The sequence below is a fragment of the Oreochromis aureus genome, linkage group 18, assembly GCF_013358895.1.
Source record: "Oreochromis aureus strain Israel breed Guangdong linkage group 18, ZZ_aureus, whole genome shotgun sequence".
NCBI lineage: Eukaryota > Metazoa > Chordata > Actinopteri > Cichliformes > Cichlidae > Oreochromis > Oreochromis aureus.
In genome coordinates this window covers 11,496,234-11,515,961 of record NC_052959.1, presented here as the reverse complement: position 1 = coordinate 11,515,961, position 19,728 = coordinate 11,496,234, and the positions used below count along the sequence as shown (strand labels likewise).

Genomic DNA, 19,728 nt, shown 5'->3' with positions numbered 1-19,728 from the left:
TGGACAGGGTGAGATAATAGATTTTTCCCTGTAATGACCTCTAAAGGCACTTGGAAGAACTAACATTAATTTACTCTGAAGTAAAAACTCCGATTTTTAGTTCAAAAGTGGCGCACTTTAATTCTTTTGAACTGTAATGGAATGATAGACTTGAGAAGCTGACACTTCATCATAGTAACCAAATATTTATATATTTATATATATATATATATATATATATATATGTATGTACAAGTATTTAGCTTAATTCACATTCAGCATACAACAATTTGACAGCCACACCTCGCCTACTACTAACGTATCAATAATGAGTCATTGCTCGTCTCAGGCAGGTTTATGATGGCAGGCTAATATACGAGTTTATTAAAGAACAAATCACACTTAGTATAAAAGAAAGAAGACTTCAAGGATCATTTTCAACTCAAATTTATTTCAAAACATCTGAACAAGTGGTGGGTAGTCCACTGAAAGTGACTGCATCCTGCTGTAGTTGATGCTCCACAGTGTTGGATTGGCAGCTTCAGCAGGCACTGTGAAGACAGAAAAAGTGAAAATGGGAGAAGGGTTTAAGCCTGTGTTTAAGTCTCATACATTCCCAAATTCAGAACACTGATACACTCTGAACTGAGCAGCATTAGACATGAGCAGCCTATCGGGAGGACTAAAGAATTCAAACTTCAACCTCTGACCACCACAGAACTGAAAACACTCAATCTTTGTGCAGCTCTGTTACACTTTAACTAGATAAGAGCTTCAGACTAGTGGCCCAGATGCAATTATGACCTAATACTGCAGATATTTGTATTGAGAACTTAGCATTAGGTTGAGTTTAAGACTCATTATGGACATTCCAAAGCCAAAAACAGATCGCCCTGCAATATGATTTACTGCAAGCCATTTTTAATGTTTTTTTCTAACCTTATAAGGTTATATAAGGAATATAAATATTCCTATAGTACATGTTAGTACTATGGGAATATCTTTAACTTTTGTTAACTATATTACAATGGAAAACATTGTCATCACCTCACCTGCAGTGTTATTTCTTCTTAAAGTGTTCTTGGTTCACTACGTTTTTAATAATAATGTTCAGCATCATCAGAGTGCATATTATCCATCAGCACTCTCACTGTGGGCTTCACCAATGCTGACAAGTTTAATGACTCAAAACACTGATCACTTGAGGTTACATTGTCTCACCTATCGCAGCCTCCTGGCTTCTCTTTCAGACTCCAGGAGTGTCAGCACATCTCCCTCTCTGACCGGGCCCTTCACGTTCCTGATGATTGAGCGGTTGCTGTCGTCCATGAACTCGACACGGACCTGGTGGAAAACGGGACCACCCAAAATTTAAATATTAAAATGACTCTACAGCAGACATTTTTTTTTTCCTGTGTTTAAGTTAATGATGTACCAATTAAAAAGGCTTTGTTCAAATGTTTACCGACAGCCTATATTGATTTTTCCTCATTTTGTTTTTGTCATGCATCCCTATTTATGTGGCAAGGGAGCAAAGCAATCTTAATTTAAAAATATTTTAAAACTATATTCATTTTGAAATTTTTCAGCTGTTTAAACTATCCAGTTAACACAGAAAATAAATCAGTGGTCATGATCATCAATTTATAGCACAATACCTAAAAATTTATTTTTTGGCATTTTTTAAAAAGTTATTTTTATAATCTGCTTTTTTTTTTGGGGATCCCGGCTGTTTCTCAGAAAACAGTATCTGAGGATCTTACTCTGCAATGCTGTAAAAGCCATCAAGTGAACAACACAAGTGAACACACATTTTAGTAATAAAGTAAACAGTTAGTGGGCAACACAGTGGTACAGCAGTTTGAATAATCGAAGTATAAATACATGTATTTTAGGTTAACTATAGCCCGTTTTTCCACTAGTACCTACTCAGATTGACTTGGTGATGCTCTCATCACGCCACTGACCAGCCAATCAGTGGCATGCAGTCTGATGATGCAACATTTTAGTACCTGCTCGGACTGCTTTGGAACCCCGGCCGAGCAGGTAGTGTGACCTAATGGAAAACCCCGAAAACGTTACGAATCAATCCAAGTAGGTACTAAGAGAAAAGGGGCTTAAGTTGGCTATAGATATGAATGTAACATAAATTGCTATCATTAGCCCAAGTAACCGGTACACCCCCACACTACCCTAAATGACAACTGAGATAAGCTAAGTGGGGGGACAAAAAAAATGGATGAATGAATGCATTAATACACTTTAAAGATAAATCTAGTTTCTCTATTAAACGTGGTTTCCAGTTAGGATCAGTGGCTTGCCTAAGTATGTCATTAGTAGTTAAAATCCAGTTTAAAATTTTGTGCCCCCAAAATAACCTGCCTTATTTCCGGTACAAGAAATCAGGCGAGTCATATTTTGTAGCTTAATCAGTTTTTCATCTTAAACTTTTGATAATAATTCAGTCTAGTTTCAGTTAGTTGGTACAGTGGATCTGCCCAGTTTCAGCGTTAGTGACTTTAGTTATAGCACTATGGAGGATATTTATCACCAGCAAAAAATTAAGTTCAGATCAAGTTTTTTTTGTTTTGTTTCTAAAGAAACAAACAAAAACGTGATTTGCAGCTAAAGAAAATGTCCAAATTTCAAACAGCTGCCTCATTACATTCTCATAATTAATGTGTAGACAAATTATGTATGACAAAACTAAACTCTTACATTTTTCATCCTAGCCCTTTTTGCATCGTTTCAGGTATTTTTACCTTGGTTTATAAATTTAGTTTTTATTTTCACATGAATTTACAGCCCTAGCTTGTGTATATCCTTGACAGTAACTCAAAGTAAGCTTAAACGTACAAAACGCAAACATTAATCGCAGACATGGTTTGTCCCGGACAAAATTTGAGGTGTTAGCCAAACTAGCATACCTGTGTACATTGTCCCTGGGAACCGGTTCTCCCGAGAACCTTGGTGACCTGAAAATAAAAACACGAGAAACATGAACATCAAATCTCTAAAATCAATATAATACACACATATATATTTAACGAACATAGAGAATCCATAAAACTAAGCATCACGAAAGTACTGCGGCAGCTAGCAGAGACTGTAGCATTGACAGGCCTCCATGATAGAAGCACGAGAGCCAAAGAGACGTTTGCTAACTACGACACAAAAAATGGATTTAGCCTAAAAATTTTGAGCCCATTTGAAACAATACTTATTATTGTAGGTATCTAAGTGCTTTATATAATCATTTTCAGCGTTTTATAGATTTTCTTACTCTTGCAAGCTTGATGGGCTGCACGCGGCTGGCGTCCATGTTGTCAGGCTAGACCGGAAAGGAAGTCACGTGGTGCACGGATGGTATATATGGCAACTGTAATTTCTCAGTTTAATAAAATTTTTAATTTTAAATTATTTTTAAATCAAATTACAAGTAAAAGAATATAAACATATGAGTAATAACAACAATACCGAAATTTAATAAAAACTTTTATACATTCGTAGTTACCTCCTTTTCCGGTAGATTGGGAAATACCATTCGAAGCAGCCATGGTAAAAACCTGGGCCAAACCATTATTCACAGAGTTTACGAAACTATTTTAATGTCCAGAAACAGAGAAAGGGATTTGTCTCTGTGTAAATGTATCTTTGTTTTGTGCGTACATACAGACAATTCAAATACTGAGTTACTGGACTAACTACAAATGCTTGGGATGTCAGTCATAAAACACAGCCTATTTATCCAAAGTCAGTATCAAAAATGTTACTGATTCAGTACATCATTAAATACATTCAGTGTTATATAATGAATATTTTGGTTTTAGTTGGCTTGAGTTAATATTAAAATGAATACTTTGTCAGTTATACCAGTGAGTTATTGTAAAGAGAAACACATCAGTAATAAACAGTGATTTTGTTGTGGAGCCTTACAATACAGTTAAGGGTCTATGCAGAATATACAGAAAACAAAGACATTTTTTATCAGTTATTATTAGTTTTAATGTATTTAACCTTTAATTCTAAAATCAGGCTTGTTGAACTAGTTCAGCAATAGGTCAAAAAGGCCATAGCTGATAGTTTGTGTATTCTACCTGAATATCCTGTGTAAAACCTCTCTGTAGCCTTGTTAGCCATGCAATACTGTCATGACACTGCCCTCTCTGCTTTTCTTCCTCTCTCAGAAGTCAAAGCCTTAAATCACAACACTAATCCTTGTGAACAGTATTTTTAACTTGCGCTGGGACAGAAAGAACAGCAATAGGATTAGAGAATCAGTGAAGAGGCTGAAGCCCTAACTCATGCAGTTGATCTTCTTGCACAGTGACTGAAAAGTACCACAGCTCTTTCTTTGTCTTTATTTCAACCTGGAGGATTTTTTTTTTAAAACCATGGTGATATTTTGCTTGATGTTGTAGATTTAAAGAAAAAATATATGATCATTTTTGTCCAGTGACTTGATTCAAACTTGGCACAAGACATTTTCCACTGATTTATCTTCTGAGAAGCTGTCGCAATGGAGAAGTGGAAAATTCTAAAAAAACGTCGCTCCAGTCTTTTTGCATCTGTAAAACGCGATGCGAGTTTCACGCACAGCATCGAAGAGGAGGAGAGTGAATTCCCCTTTTCACAGGACAGCTCAGTAAAACCATGGACATCTATGGACAACCTTGACACTCCTGGTGACAGAAAAGAGGTGAAAAAAGATGAGAAGAAGGATGCACCAAACCCCTGGCAATCAAACATTGTCAACCTAAATGTGGGCGGAAAGGTGTTTCACATCCCTAAACACTTGGTCCTCCGATACCCAAAGACCAGGATCGGAGTCCTTGCTCTGTGCAATGATCCAGTTAAGCGTCTGACGCTCTGTGACGATTATAATGTTCAGAGCAACGAGTTCTTCTTTGACAGGGACCCCATGTTTTTCCATTACATATTTCACTTTTACTGCAGTAATGTTCTGTGGGTGATGGATAGCCTGTGTCCTGTCAACTTTGAGGAAGAGATCTCATTCTGGGGGCTCAAACTGAAGGATACTCCAAGGTGTGCTGTAGATATTTGATATGCACTGTATCTATTGTGGCTTTGTCTGTGGGTATTTAAAAAGTAGCTATGGTAACGCATTTGTCTGTCTTTCTCAGGTGCTGCCGCATTCTGTTTGAGGAGAAATTGGACGACATCAGAGAACACCTGAAGGTTAACCAGGAGCTCATTGATGAGATTAAACCTCACCATGATGACGAGGGCTACAAGACCATGTTTCTTGGAGACTTTCGTAAAGCACTTTGGGACTTGATGGAGAATCCTTACTCCTCACTGTCAGCCAAAGCCTTTGCAGTGTTTTCCAGTCTCTTTGTGCTTATCTCTATCGTTGCCATGACTCTGAATACAGTCCAAGAACTTAGGCAGTACAAACTTGCAGGCAAAACCTACATGGAGTGGGTGGAGGTTAGTTCTATCCTTTTCTTCACGTTGGAGTACTTTCTGCGACTACTCACCACATCAAACATCAAGCATTTTGTGAAGAGCGCCCTCAACTTTGTCGATTTGGTAGCCGTCATGCCCTACTTCCTCCAGATCATTTTTGAGACTTTTGTGTTAGACTCTGAAGACATCAGTGCTCAGGAGGATTTGAAGGCCATGTCGAGAGTCAGCAAAGTCAGCAAGGTGCTCAAAGTGGTCAAGCTCATGCGCATCTTCCGTATCTTGAAGCTTGCCCGTCACTCCACCGGCATGAGGGCCTTTGGCTTCACCATCCGCCAGTGCTCTGAGCAGGTATGAAGGGAATAAACAACAAACACAAATGCTGGTAACATCTGAAGGCCTTTGAATAACATGGCAACTCGTAAGTAAGGCTCTGAAGAGACATACGAGGAACAGGAGGTAGTTTTATGTGAAAGTCACCACTAGGAGAAGAGAAGTAGAGAAGAAGTTTATGATAGTGTTACAATAGGATATCACAATCTATTTAAATGTGCATATTTTATTTCTTGAAGAGAGAGCTTCAAGAGCTTATGATAAAGAACAAAATCCACCTACCAGCAGCTCTAAACTTCACTAATGTAACATAATATCACATTTATTAATTTTGCATATCGTGTGTTTAAAAGCGATTAATTGAACAAAGCTTACACAGCCTGTCGAGTGCAGAAATGTCAGGAAGGCTTTATAGTAACATCTCAAATTGTCATATTACTGGATGCAAGCCCCTAAAATAGTAACTGCTTTATGACATAGTTTCATATAAACAAGCGCTGTCGTTGACGTGCTCTGTTCTGTCGTGCTGCAGGTGTGCTGTCTGTTTCTCTTCATCGCCATGGGCATCTTCACCTTCTCTGCTCTGATGCATTCTGTGGAGGTGGATCAGCCCGGGACACCTTTCAGCAGCATACCAGATGCCTGGTGGTGGGCTGCGGTGAGTACGGGACAAGCTCTACGTCCAGTAAAGTTCTATGGCTCTATTATGTTTGGGATGCTTGCTACAAATGCAGTATAGCCAAAACATCAGATTTGGTTTTTTGTGTCTTTTAGTGATTTCTATAAAAGTTTTAGCTTTCTGGGAATTATTTCTTCTTTTTAATGGCAGCTGTGATGATTTTGTAAATTATTTTTGAAAATATTTTCAAGTCCAATTTTTAGGTCCAGCCACACTGATGATGTAACCCTACTTATAACACCACAGTTGCTCCACATCTTTTCATTATGAATGGGGCAATTAATGTTTTACAGCATTTAGAGCGTGTAGCCAGCTCTTACCGGCTGCCACTCAGCTTCTTCCGGATCAATTAACTCAGTTATGAAGCTTGGTAAGCTCTTCCTCTTGACAGCGCTGAAGGGAAGCTCAGTTGGGGTGTGTCAGTATGATCAAGCAGTGCAGTGCATTTCGGGTGTCAGGGATTAGGTCTATCTGGATTTGTGCTGCCTGCTTAGTCAGACCAAGACAAAGATTCACAGTACAGATCATGTTCTGTGCTATTTTTATGCTTTTAAAATGCAGTAAACACTGATTATATTCAAGAGCTCAAACACAGTCTTCTTTAGTGAATTAATGGTTGGCTAAATAAGAAATTGTCTCTCTTGCAGAAAAACTTACTAACTATAATAAATGTAGGATTTGCCTTTGTGTAATTCTTACCCAAAGTATCTCCCATAATTGGTACTATATCTGAAATGAAGAGAAAGGTGTGGAGCAACTCCAGGGTCACATAAACTTGATATAAATTATCAAGCCTATACAGATGTGGAGAATGGCTACTGGTGGCCACCAAGCTGTCATATGGTTAAACTGTAACTTATGCTGAGCACTCTTCTGATTGAATTCATTGTCTGGATGCCACAATATATGTTCACTCATGTGTGTATAATAGAAACCCAAATTTGCTTTCAAGCTTCATATATAAACGATCAATGTTTAGAGGTATGAACATCACACCATTTCTAGGAAGTTTCACATGGGTCACACTGTGTCACCAGCCTGGTACTCCGTGTGTCTTTCAGTATCATCTGAGGACATGGTTTTCATTTATCTGGTGGCAGCTGTGAATTTATACGTGTCTAATTCCCTCTAATGCTGCGTAATGCGTCTCATTTGTAGCCAGACAGAGTGATTGAATTCAAGAAATATAAAATGTAGCACTACTTTCCTGGAAGGTTTTTTGAGCCTATTTATTCCAAACTTCCAAAATGTCAGTTTATCAGTACCAAAAAAAGCATTTTAATTACTAGATTCACCTAAAGTAATGGATACAAAGTGCGTGGGGCCAGGTGAAAGGCAGGCACTGTGAGGATTAAACGGAAAACTTCTTCTGCTCTTCTCTTGATCTCTACTTAAATCTACACGAGAGAGTACTGGCTTTGAGTAATTTTATGGAAGCTGACACTATTCCTTTCTTCCTGTAGGTCAGCATCTCTACTGTGGGCTATGGAGATGTTGTCCCCATCTCCTACCTCGGCCGCTGTGTGGCATTCGGCTGTATCTCCTTTGGCATCATCCTTAACGGCATGCCCATCTCCATTCTGTTCAACAAGTTCTCCGACTACTATGCCAAACTGAAGGAGCAGGAATTCAACTTTTCCAACACAGTGCGCACCTTCCAGCTCAAAAAACGTCTCAGGCGTAAGTTTGACAGCTGCTTCGAACCCCAGCCGGAGGACTCGGATGATGAGATACACTATCGGCCCAGCGGCAGGCAATTTACCCACGAGATCGAGGAATAGGAAAAGTTGCCTAGTTGTGACCTCAGTAACCCTAAATGGCCTTATCACCCTTGGGTATACAAAAGCAAAAGACTCCATCTGCCTCTAAGTCTCAGCCTATGTGATTTAATAAAAATGATCTGATGGGGGAAAGCAGAAAGCTGAGCCAAGCATTAAGCCTCAGCTTTGCAGTAGGTACTGTTTTCACACTATGAGCGACGATTCCTCTGTCAAATGGACAAGATGCTCAGACTAGACAACTTCTTATGTGTTTCCACAAATAGCACAAGGCTACAACTAATGCTCACTCAACAGAAATAGATGCTTGACACAAGGAGGTCAAGCAGTGACAATTTGAATGAAGCAAAACTACTCCTATATCATTTTGAAGAGACTACTGTCATTGAAAGTGCTATTAATGAACAGTTTTGAGTGACTACATAGTCTCTTACATTTTACTTTGATGCTCAGCAAAAAAGAAATTGTACCTTCAACCTCTAACTAGTGCAGCTTTGGCCATTACCAGCATGTACCGCCACACATCATGGCGGCTTTTAGTCACCATTTGTTTGACTGCAATAAAAACATTTTATTTATGTGTGCATCTGAGAAAAACTATAACACCATCAATGAAAAGTTCTCACATTTGACACAATTTATGTTTCATCGAAGTGGCATACCTATCGAAAAAGCACTCCCTCTTTTTTTTTGTCCAGTCACTCCGTGTGGTCTTGAAGACACCCAAGTAGGGTGAGAGATATAGCAGCGGGTGTCAGTATACCGATCAGGAGCCTCAGTGTAATTTGGTTGTCAAGGATTAGTAGGATTTGTGCATGTGCTTCCTACCTAGTCAGACAAGGGGAAAAGTCAATCAAGTACTGTGCTATTTTGGTGACAGAAGGAATCTGATCAGGTGTGCACAGACAGGATGTATTTAAATACTTACAAACTATTTTTAATAGACGTACAATAGAGGCCTCCAGCGTGGCGATTTTTCATTCCTACTTACACATGGGCAGTGATGCCTATATCTGTCATCCAACAGCTCAGAATTTGTCGTGATCCCTGCGGCGAGAGAGAATTGAACTTTCCGTTCTTGACCAGGAGATGTCAGGATCAATCATGGTCTAAGCCTTGTCGTCACACTGTGATGCTATGATTAGATCATAAACCCAAGTCTTGCCCTGGGCGCCAGAAGACCAGCATTATAACGTATTAAACAAACATACAAAAACTCTTTGCGGATACAGACACCACAGTTTTCTTGGCTCATCTGCTCGACACTGGTTTTAAATAAGAGGGACAGATAGAGGAGATTAGAAACAAGTTCTCTGGTTAGTCACGACAGATGCCGTGGGAGTTACACTCCATTTCCAACTGCAGGAATATTGTGTTGTGCCTCTGCTCATGAAAGACATCCTGAACATCCATTTTACAGCAGACTGTGACTCCATCCATTTGAATAATAATCAGAGACAATGAATCATTAGTGACTGATGTTTCCTTGTCATTAAGTTTTGTGCAAGTGCACTAATTAATGAGAGAACTATCAAATGTAGTGTCAGATGTCTCTAATTTACCCTCTGATCAGGGGTTAAAGTGGTCCGGAACTCTGGCACCTTCAGTTATCGAGTAATTATATCTGATAGGACGTTTAATACAAAACACTGTCAAACAGTTCAGTTTTCATGCTCTGCAGTCTTTCTGGTCTTTCTGGATGATTCTGATGCCACAGATGGGGTAGTTCACCAAATGATCCCGTCTGCACACGTCCTTTTTTCCGTCCCATCCCTGTCAATAAAGTTGTGTTTGTGGTACAGAAGAGGAGTGAGCATAAAAAGGAATAATTTTAATAAGTGGCAGGTAATTACAAATTCAACGTTTCAAACAGCTCAACAGATTTAATGCACAAATTGTTCCTGTGCAATTTGGATCTCAACCTGTCTGCTAGCTAGAGGTATAGTGGCTGTATTTGTCAGTGATGACAAAAAATCTCTGAAGAACAAAAGGAATGTTTCTATGGCGACTGACATGATTTCATTTGGAAATTTAAAGATTACATGTTATACCATTCATTTAAGATTTTTTTAATCAGACACTGTTTCTGTGCATGATGTGTGGCTGAAGTTAGCCATTTCATTTTCTGAAATGTTTTAAAAAATGAATTGAAGGATAATAATTCCAAAGTTTATACTGGAAAGTAAGTACAGGCTAAACAGGGTAGTTTGCAAGTGTTGTGGTTCAGTTTACAGCGAGGGAGAAACACGTGACTCAGTTATGATAGAATTTTGCGGCAGTGAAGACAGTGGTGGAAGTGTAGCTTTCAGGGGAGAAAGCTTATAAAACATCATTTGTGTACAAAGTCGACAAATTTTTAGGCGATTTTTATCAGACTGGATCGTTACATTTTTATGATATTGCCTGAAAGAAACAACAGTTCCAGCAAGTTTCAATTTTGAAGATTAAGGTAAAAGAGGAAGGGCACATCACAATTACTTCATTACAATATACTTATTTCAAACTCAAAAACAAAAATGAGAAAGTCCATTTATTTGTCATTAAAAATTATTGTCTTTCAGCAGACCTCGCTTACGCAAAATTAGTTAATGTAAAAGAACCTTAAAGTCCTTATTTATTAGTGGACACCTATCTTATCTTTCTGAGGAATGAAGCGAATACTATTACAGAATTTAGGTAGTGACTGTTGGTTTTACTGTGTCGTCAGCATCAATTACACCTCAAGAGTATGGCTGTATCACATGACTCAGCCAGAAGGAGAGAAATCAGAAAATTTAGAAAATTTAGAAGGTTAACGCATAGCAGTAGTGGACAAGAAGAGGAAGCAATGGATCAACATCAAGAAGGAATCTGAGAAGCTTGAGAAATACCAAGGGCTGAGTTAGAAAAAATGTGAGGGTGAAGGCAAAAGTGGTCCTCATGTATATATACTTATATATATATACAACACCCAGCACGCCCCTACGGGCGGTTTATCCTTCAAGCTCGGGTCCTCTACCAGAGGCCTGGGAGCTTGAGGGTCCTGCGCAGTATCTTAGCTGTTCCCAGGACTGCGCTCTTCTGGACAGAGATCTCCGATGTTGTTCCCGGGATCTGCTGGAGCCACTCGCCTAGCTTGGGAGTCACAGCACCTAGTGCTCCGATTACCACGGGGACCACCGTTACCTTCTTCTCTGAGCCCTTGGTATTTCTCCATCTTCTCGTGTTCCTTCTTCCTGAGCAGCTGGATAGCGTAGTGGTTAGACTACACGCCTTTGGAGCAGAGGATCGCAAGTTCGATTCCTGCCTGGGGCTTCTGTATCCAGTAAGGGTCGTAAGGCTAGACCCCCTATGCTAAGCGAGCCTACCGCAGACATGAGCGAGACAGATAAGTATGAAGGCATGCCGGCTCGGACGTCGCCCGGATCAACAAGGTCCGCGTCAGGTGTTGAGGAACCAGGGCACCCTGATGACAAGTGGGCTACTGGAACAAGAAGGCATCGGTGGGCAAGAGATGAAAACAGGGCGTTGTTGGAATGCTACTACGCAAGTAACCCTGGTGGAAGGGGTTACATGAACACACATATATATATGTATATATATGGCATATGATAGAATATCAGCAAAAGAGGAAACAATGAGTTATGATAGGTTGCAGTAAAGCTTTGATTCCACTGTGGTGCAGTAGGCAGTACCATGATGAGGTAAACACACTCAGCTTATTTGACATCTGCAAACTGACTGACATCTGTGTGTGCTGGGCTAAATGGTTGAAAATGTTAACACACAGCATCACCCTCAGCAAGAAATAAAGGGCAAGAATCTGTGAAGGCGAAAAAAAATAAGCAACTGAGACCGGTGCTTTGCTCTGAGCACAGCAGCTGAGAAAAACAAACAGGCCACTGCCTACCAGTGATATCGTCATTAGAGGTTAAAATGCTAATCATAGCCAGAAGTGCATTTTAGATGTTAAAGTGTCACCTTTCATATTGTTCATCTGTGCCAGAGATATGAAGCAGTCATCTCTGGTATGATTAAGCAACTACAGTATAGCCACAGGGTGACCATGTGTGTGAACAGTTGCGTCATTATCCTTGACATCTCCTTTTTCCGGTCATGCTCTCTTCCAATTAGATCCCATCCTTCATGATGTGTTAAGATAAGATGCTAAAGGGACTCATATTCAAGGAAAATATTTTAACCACAAGTCAGCACTTTTCAAGCATGCATACTTAGATGTAATGAGTGTTAATATAAAAAAAGAAATACTTTGTGTCACATTAAAAACTGTATGCTGTGAGCAGGTTTTATCAGCAAAACTGCTGTAAACTGCTTAAAATTAATCAGGGACCAAACCCAGATTAGATTCTGCACAATGCAATATAAACAAACAACAGGAAAGATGACTAAAAGCAGAAAAGCTAATCAAATATAAGCACTGAGTCTTTGTTTAAATACAGCTAAAGTGGACAGTGGTGGATGCCCATATTAAACATGGACAGAGGTTCAAATATAAAAGTCAGCGTATGTATATATGCATGCACTTCTTTCTATGTGTAAGTAACCACCAACCTTCAGACTGGGAAAGGACTTGCTCTTTCTCCCTCATAATAATAATAATACAATAATAATACTCCTTAAAAAAAGAAAAGAAAGGAAAAGAAAAGAAAAGAAAAGAAAGAAAAGCAGCTTAACAAAAGTAACTACAGAAGTAGTGACTTGTTACTTCCACCCTGAAAAACAAGATCAGTGCCAGAGCAGATTTTTATCTCAATGAAAGCTTCAGCCTTGAGATTTCACTTTGATGCTGAGCTCTTGATCAGGACATGCTTTTCCTTCACCAAGGCTGAATGTAACTTTTGAGCAGCCTGTGGCCACTACACACACTCCCTATATAAACCCCCTCAAATTCCCCAGGTCACTCATTTTCTGCCTTTGCCGACCAACCGAGGAGCAGTACCATATCATACAATGCCAGCTGCTAGGTGTTTGGTGTCTCTCGTGGCGGTGCTAGTGGCTGCAGTGTGTGTGGCACATGCACAGGAGAGGATCAAGATGTGTGGACGAGAGCTGATACGTCTGGCCGTCTCATCCTGCGGCAGCTCCCGGGTCAGGAGAAGCATCCCGGATTTAGGACTGGGAAAGAATCAATATGCTTCTCTCTGTAAGTACTTAAACAATGTTTTATTTGTGTTTTCATGACATATATGAAAGGTAAACAGGGAAAGATGTACTCTTGGTTCTTGCCATCAAAATTTTGCAAGATATTTTGGGGATGAAGCTGCACGTTTACAGTGATCTCTCTAAATCCCAGATGTGTTACCTCTGCGCAGGGGAGCAGATCTCCTCCACAGAAGAGTACCTGGCTTCAGAGGCTGTCCGCACGGCTTCGAGGGCAGCCGCGGAAAAGGACGCCGTCTCCTTGGCTCCTCACCTTCTGTCCTCTCGGATCAGGCGAACTGCTGGAAAAATATCTGATATTTGCTGTGAGAAAGGATGTAGCATGAAGGAGCTGATACAGTTTTGCTAAATGAAGCTGGTCGCATATCAGAAAGAGTTAAGCTATTGTCTTCAGAGTTTGATCTGTGCTGGGCAATCTGTTAGTGATCCTAAATGTACTTGGTGATATTTATCTATGACATGTAACAGTACCAAAGATAAAACTGGAGTGCACACAGGATTTTGTTATTTGATTTATTTTTTTTCAGTTTATCAATATTAACTGAACTGATATTACTGGACAGTCAGTCCATAAGAAATCACAAAAGTCACAGAATCAAACCCTTATTTTCTCAGACCTAACAAAGATGACAATAAATACTACTCCCAATGGAGTGTTCCCATAAAGGTTTCAGTTACTGCTTGTGTCTTATACACTAATCTGCATCAACGGATTTGCTAACCCAAATCTTACGCAGTAAGTAAACAAATGCAAGTGTACAAAAAACTTCAGATGCCACAGAACCATTTTAACACTTGAGCTGTTTTTCTGCTGTATATGCATACTGGTATATATTAAGATCCATGTAAGTTTCAGTGTGAGTGCAGTTTACTGGTGCCAAAAGAGCTAAATCGGATTGAGGCTATTGGCCTAGCCATTGAGCTATTTAACAGAAATAATCTTTGTAACCCGGCCTGTGCCTCACACCGAGGAGTGTATAATTCTCTCAACGGATAATCAAATGTGCCGCTGATTAGCTGCCACTCTATACTGCAGCCTGCGCCGAATGACTCCTAATAGCAAATGAAATCAGCCTACAGTGACTGATTGGTTAATTTGTTTTAATTGAGGGAAGAATGGATTGTGCTGTACGTACGATTTGTTTTTGCGTAATTGGTTTTATTTGCTGTGTTATCAGACAAAGCACGCAAAGATGAATGCTAAAATTAGATCAACTTGTTAGCAGATTATATTGTTAGAAAGGTTTTAACCGAGATAATCAGAGAATACAGCACACTAATAATGCCTGTGACAATTGGTTTAATCCATCAAACAATAATGAAATTAAATTAGAAATTTTGGGTTCAAACTGAATGCATGCATTTAGGATTTGTCAGCCATCATACTACAGTATTAGTAGCATGATGGCCCATGCTTATAGTAATGTGCAAAAGTCTTGAGCCACCCAACATTTCTTTATATTTTCTTAGAATTGGCCAGACTGAAGCAATAGTTCTCCAGATTTTCTGAAGGACTTTGAGTTATTCTTTGGATGTTTTTCATTTTTAGTCCAGTCATTGTACCTGACCATTTGAAATTTTATTTTTAGGCTTTTTTTGTTGATTCTATGAAAAATATCAAGGATGACGCAGTTTGACAAAGATAAAGTAATTAGGTGAAAACTTGGCATATCTCAGAGTGCTGTGCAGTGTGATAGGCATGAAAAACTATCTGCAGAACACGACTAGTATCTGAAAGTGATGTCTTTAAGAAGTAGGAAAAAAAAATCCAGCAAAGATCTGACACAGGACCCGTGTATCCTGACCCTTCAGTTGATCATCCACTGTTCACTGAAGCCTTATCAGAGACAGAATAATGAAATTAAGTTAGAAATTTTGGGTTCAAATCTTCAAAAATAAGTATGGAGGAGGCCAGGATAGACACAGTGTCTGCTGAGTGTCTGCTGCCTGCATGCAGCGCCATCATATAACAACAACTTTATTTTTCAGCATGACTATAACCCCAAACACACTGCCAATGCAGTGCAAGAATCCCTGCACAGAAAAACACACAGTGGATCACTATCAGTCATAGACTGGCCTCCCCAGAGCACGCACCTCAACATTATTTATAATGTTCACAGAGAACAGAACGTGAAGCACTCAGCATTGAATGTCACATCAGAGAACTGTTCCTCCAGAATAACTAAAGAAACATGAAAGCTGACTAAGAGAGAGAGAATGTTGTGATACCCAATTCTCCCCTTGAAGCTTGTTAGAACTATACAAACACATATTTTCCATTTTCCTAACAAACTATAAAGAAATGAGGTATGGCTCAAGACTTTTGCACAGTACTATATGTATATAAAATGGGTATGAAAGGAAAGAAATGACCAAACAAACACTACAGTCACCCCTCATCTTTTTTTTTTTTAAATTTACACGCAAGTTATCTGGAAAAAACTATGTAATTTTTTCCTAATTATAAGATAATTCCAAAAAACATTCTCCTGCACCCACAAATTCATTGCTGTTAGTCATCATAATTTGCACAAAAGGAGCGTACAAACATAATTCAGCTTGTACGATATTACTAATATTTGCTGTCCTGCAAAAAGGGAGAGAAAAGCATAGTCGCAGTTTTATAGTTGCCCCACAGTAGGTCATTAAAATTACTAGCAGGTTACTGACTGAAGTAAAATGATTCACAATCCAATTTAAGTAGCACACACATGAACTTTGAAATAAAACGCATATAAGCTAGGGCAGTGATTTGACAGAAGTTTGATGCAGTGTCTCATGCTAACCAGCAGAGAGTGACAGATATCAGATTTTAAGCGAGGTGCTACACTGCTTTCTCCCACTTGACATTACCACCCACCCATCGCTCTGTGCACGAGCTGGTTAATTCTGTCAGGTTAAGGGTGTCGCGTTTTTGTTTTTGTATCCATCCCATTCTTTTCTCGTGTATTTCAGCCACATCTCCTGCTGCGATGATCAGCCTCTCGCAGCTCATTATCGTAAAATGCTCAATCACCTCGAGTGATCCTTTATCTCCTTGTGACAAGAGGGAAAATGTGATCAGAGGACACTTCTAGGCCTTATGCAGTGCCAACATGAGATGACAAACGCACGGCTGCAGGGGGGCCCCTCTGGTGGGCTTCTCTCCATGCCTGTTTTGTCAACTGAGAAGCTGCTAAACCAAATATGGAAAATGAAATCAGAGCCTTTATCTCTCCTTCTGCCTTTCTATCTCTTTGTGTCTAATTTCAGTGAGCAGGAAAAGCAGCAGGGCAGAATAGCACCTTTGCTGAGTGCCAGCAGAGCAGCTACACGGCTCACACATGAGCACACAAACACACACACACGGTAGGCAAGAGTGTGTGTGTGTGGACTTGTGGGTGTCAATTTGCATGTAAATGAAATGGCTCTCAGTGCTCTTGTTTCCAACAGTAAAAGTGTCAAGGCTAAAGATGCCATACTTTGTGAATGTGTGTGTGTGTGTAGAGGTTTCATGTTTTCACGTGTCGATGTTTGCATATGTCTATGTGCTCCGCATAATCTGTGTGGGCGTACGAGACCGGGAAACCCATTTGAAGTCTGTGGCTGCGCTCGTCTGTTTTTGTACCAACGTGCATGTGGTTTGTGCAGGTTTGTGACCAGCGAGCACATGTGGGTGTGCAGAGGGGAGCAGAAGTCAGGACAATGACTGACATGTCTGTTTTTGTGAGTCCTTCATTGTTAGAGCTCCAAGGCGTGCTTTTACGCAACATAAGCTGTCAGACGTTGTGTCAAAGAAATCCTCTGTGACAGGCTGTGCGTCTTGATTCACACGGCAAACCTGAAGATGAGGTTTACTCCGCGATTGTCATATTCCCCCTTTTATGGCATAGATCGGCTCTGCTCTGCTCCAGAATGTGGAAACCGTGTGAATGATTGGGATCTTTGAGAACAGGATCAGATTTTATTTTAATGGATCATCTGCATACGTCTGTGCTAATAACAATGCTAATATTAGTGTTTGTGGGAAGTTTTCTGAATGCTTTTAATAATATCTCAAGCACTCAGGTTTTCCCATCAAATTCTCATTATTCCAGTCGTAACTTTGTTAATCATTCTGTGTTTTTTGGGGTATTTTTCTCAATTTTTTCAGAATACTTCCTACTAATCCAATGTTAATGGACAGTAGAGAAATTTAGTCTGTTTATGATGCAGACTTACACACGAGCTGGCCATGTGAGGGTTAAAACTAATGTGTAATAACAGTATAGCTCTATCCGTTAAATTTGGATTTAACAAATTGCTTGTTTTGCATTGCAAGGTGTAAACTGTAACTCCAGTAATATGTGAAAATATGCTCAGCAGCTAACTCATAGGTACACCTTGCTAGTACTGGTTGGGATCCCCTTCTGAACTCCTTTTTTTCTTGATGGCATTGATTCAACGAGGTGCTGGAAACATTCCTCTGAGATTTTAGTCCATGTTGAAATGATAGCATCGCACAGTTGCTGCAGATTTGATGGCTGCAAGGCTACAATGTCAATCTCCCAATGCTCTCAAAGATGCTTCATTGGACTGAGGCCTGATGAAGCTGCTCTCTTTTTCAGACTATCCTCTATAAACCCTAGAGATGGTTGTGCATGAAAATCCCAGTAGATCATCAGTTTCTGAAATACTCAGACCAGCCCTTCTAGTATTTACCACCACACCACCACATCCAAAGTCACTTAAATCAGCTGTCGTCTCAATCATGTCGACATGCCTAAGTGCACTGAGTTGCTGTCATGTGACTGGGTGACTAGGCTTTCATGTCAACAAGCGGTTGAAAAGGTGCACCGAATGAAGTGGTCGGTGAGTGCATGTGTAACATAATACTTCAGATATGCAGACTGTGTCTTGAACTGGCAGAGCTTCTTACAGCGCCTCCCTTATTCACAAAGGGTCACCACGGCAGGTAGCTCTGCATACTTCATTTGGCAGATTATTTGTTTTAGATCAGATGGTCTTCCTTACACAAATCCCATGGAATATATGTCTCCTCCTGGGGTCAAACAAGGGATGGTTCACTTTCTAGCAACTGTGCAAACCACTGCAGCATGGAGCCAGACACAGATAACAGGAAACATTTCACTCTATCATATGACAGACACAAAAAATGAACAAACTAACAAGATTTAACATATGAAAAGTTGTAACTTCTAATCATCTACATACCTTTTTTTTAAAAAAAGATTCATTTATTTATTTGCTGTACTGAAGAAAAAGCAATAGAACATGAGCAGGAGAAAGTGGCACATGCAGCCAGAACTATAACAGATATGAGTAATGATATCGGACAAACTGGTGCTCTTTGTGCTGTGATAGGGAAAAACACTCCTCCCCTGCTCCTGTTTTCTGCAATTTACTATGCAGAAACTTATTTATCACTCACTGTTCCACTGTTGTTCTGCATCCAGCTAGTTCTTAAAACGAATTTAATGTTTGCTTTATTTAAGGTCAGCTCCAAAGCTTCACTTTAATCAAATCTGAAATCATTATGCGGTCATGAGGACTCTGTAAACCAATAAACACACCATCAACTGAGTTTACGCGGTCCTGAAAGTTCTAAAAAAAGATAAGACATCTTTCAGACCTATCCCTAGTTCATCTGCAGAAAACCATTTCCTAACATCATCCCATATACTGTGAAACTTTGTTATCCTTCCATCTGCTGCATCCACCATCCACTGCAAAATGATGGGTCTGTCTTCTCCTCTGCTCGGCAGCATTTAGATGGTCTGACCAGCAGTGACAGCTTCAAGAGCGCTGTGCAATCAGACTGCTCCCATGGGAAGCACATTGTTGTTGGGTGTTCTCTTATCTCCTGTCATCTGGGATTTATATTTCCCTATCTTTAGCGTTGTTACTATGAGATAAAGCAAATAAAACACAGTTTTTCCAGAGAAAAACAGTAGTGAAGAAGTACCGCTGTAATGTTTTTTGCCCATGTTCAAACCTTTTTTTTTGCAGATGCTTCTATTTCTTAACTGCACGCCATGATTCAAATCAGACAACTCATTTTACATTGTGGACACATTCAGCTGGACCAGTGAAGCTAAATGATAAAGAACAAGTTCTGGTAGACTGTCCTGTAACTATAAAATATTAAGTTTTCTTTTATTCATAAAAAATGTCCTTTACTGTGGACTCACTGTAAAAAACAACAACAACAACAACAAAATACAACAACAGAGAAAAAATAGATATTTCTATATATAACTTTTCTGCCATTTAATTGTGGAATGCATTACTTAATTACTTTGGTAGGAGTAGGGGGGTCTTTATTAATAGGAAAAGTTGTCAAACTTATAAAAATACAGGTAACAGTTCAAAATCTATGCTTTATTTTAC

At 39.6% G+C, this 19,728-nt stretch overlaps 3 protein-coding genes across 3 annotated transcripts; 2 read left to right on the top strand and 1 right to left on the bottom strand.

Annotated features, from left to right (window-relative positions):
• Window positions 1-410: 410 nt before the first annotated feature.
• Window positions 411-3,416, bottom strand: rps28 (ribosomal protein S28). The gene is made up of 4 exons (XM_031732518.2): window positions 3,263-3,416; window positions 2,907-2,954; window positions 1,201-1,323; window positions 411-530 (listed from the first exon to the last, which is right to left on the bottom strand). Exons 1-3 carry the CDS (start codon window positions 3,299-3,301, stop codon window positions 1,201-1,203), a joined length of 210 nt encoding a protein of 69 aa, XP_031588378.1. The 5' UTR covers window positions 3,302-3,416; the 3' UTR covers window positions 411-530.
• Window positions 3,417-4,498: 1,082 nt separating this feature from the next.
• Window positions 4,499-8,199, top strand: si:rp71-39b20.4 (potassium voltage-gated channel subfamily V member 2). The gene is made up of 4 exons (XM_031732191.1): window positions 4,499-5,025; window positions 5,124-5,757; window positions 6,272-6,397; window positions 7,882-8,199. The coding sequence occupies exons 1-4, from the start codon at window positions 4,499-4,501 to the stop codon at window positions 8,197-8,199; spliced, it is 1,605 nt and encodes a 534-aa protein (XP_031588051.1).
• A 4,892-nt stretch (window positions 8,200-13,091) lies between these two features.
• On the top strand, window positions 13,092-14,022 carry insl3 (insulin-like 3 (Leydig cell)). Its single transcript, XM_031731998.2, has 2 exons — window positions 13,092-13,339; window positions 13,509-14,022. Exons 1-2 carry the CDS (start codon window positions 13,147-13,149, stop codon window positions 13,703-13,705), a joined length of 390 nt encoding a protein of 129 aa, XP_031587858.1. The 5' UTR covers window positions 13,092-13,146; the 3' UTR covers window positions 13,706-14,022.
• The last annotated feature ends 5,706 nt before the right edge of the window (window positions 14,023-19,728 follow it).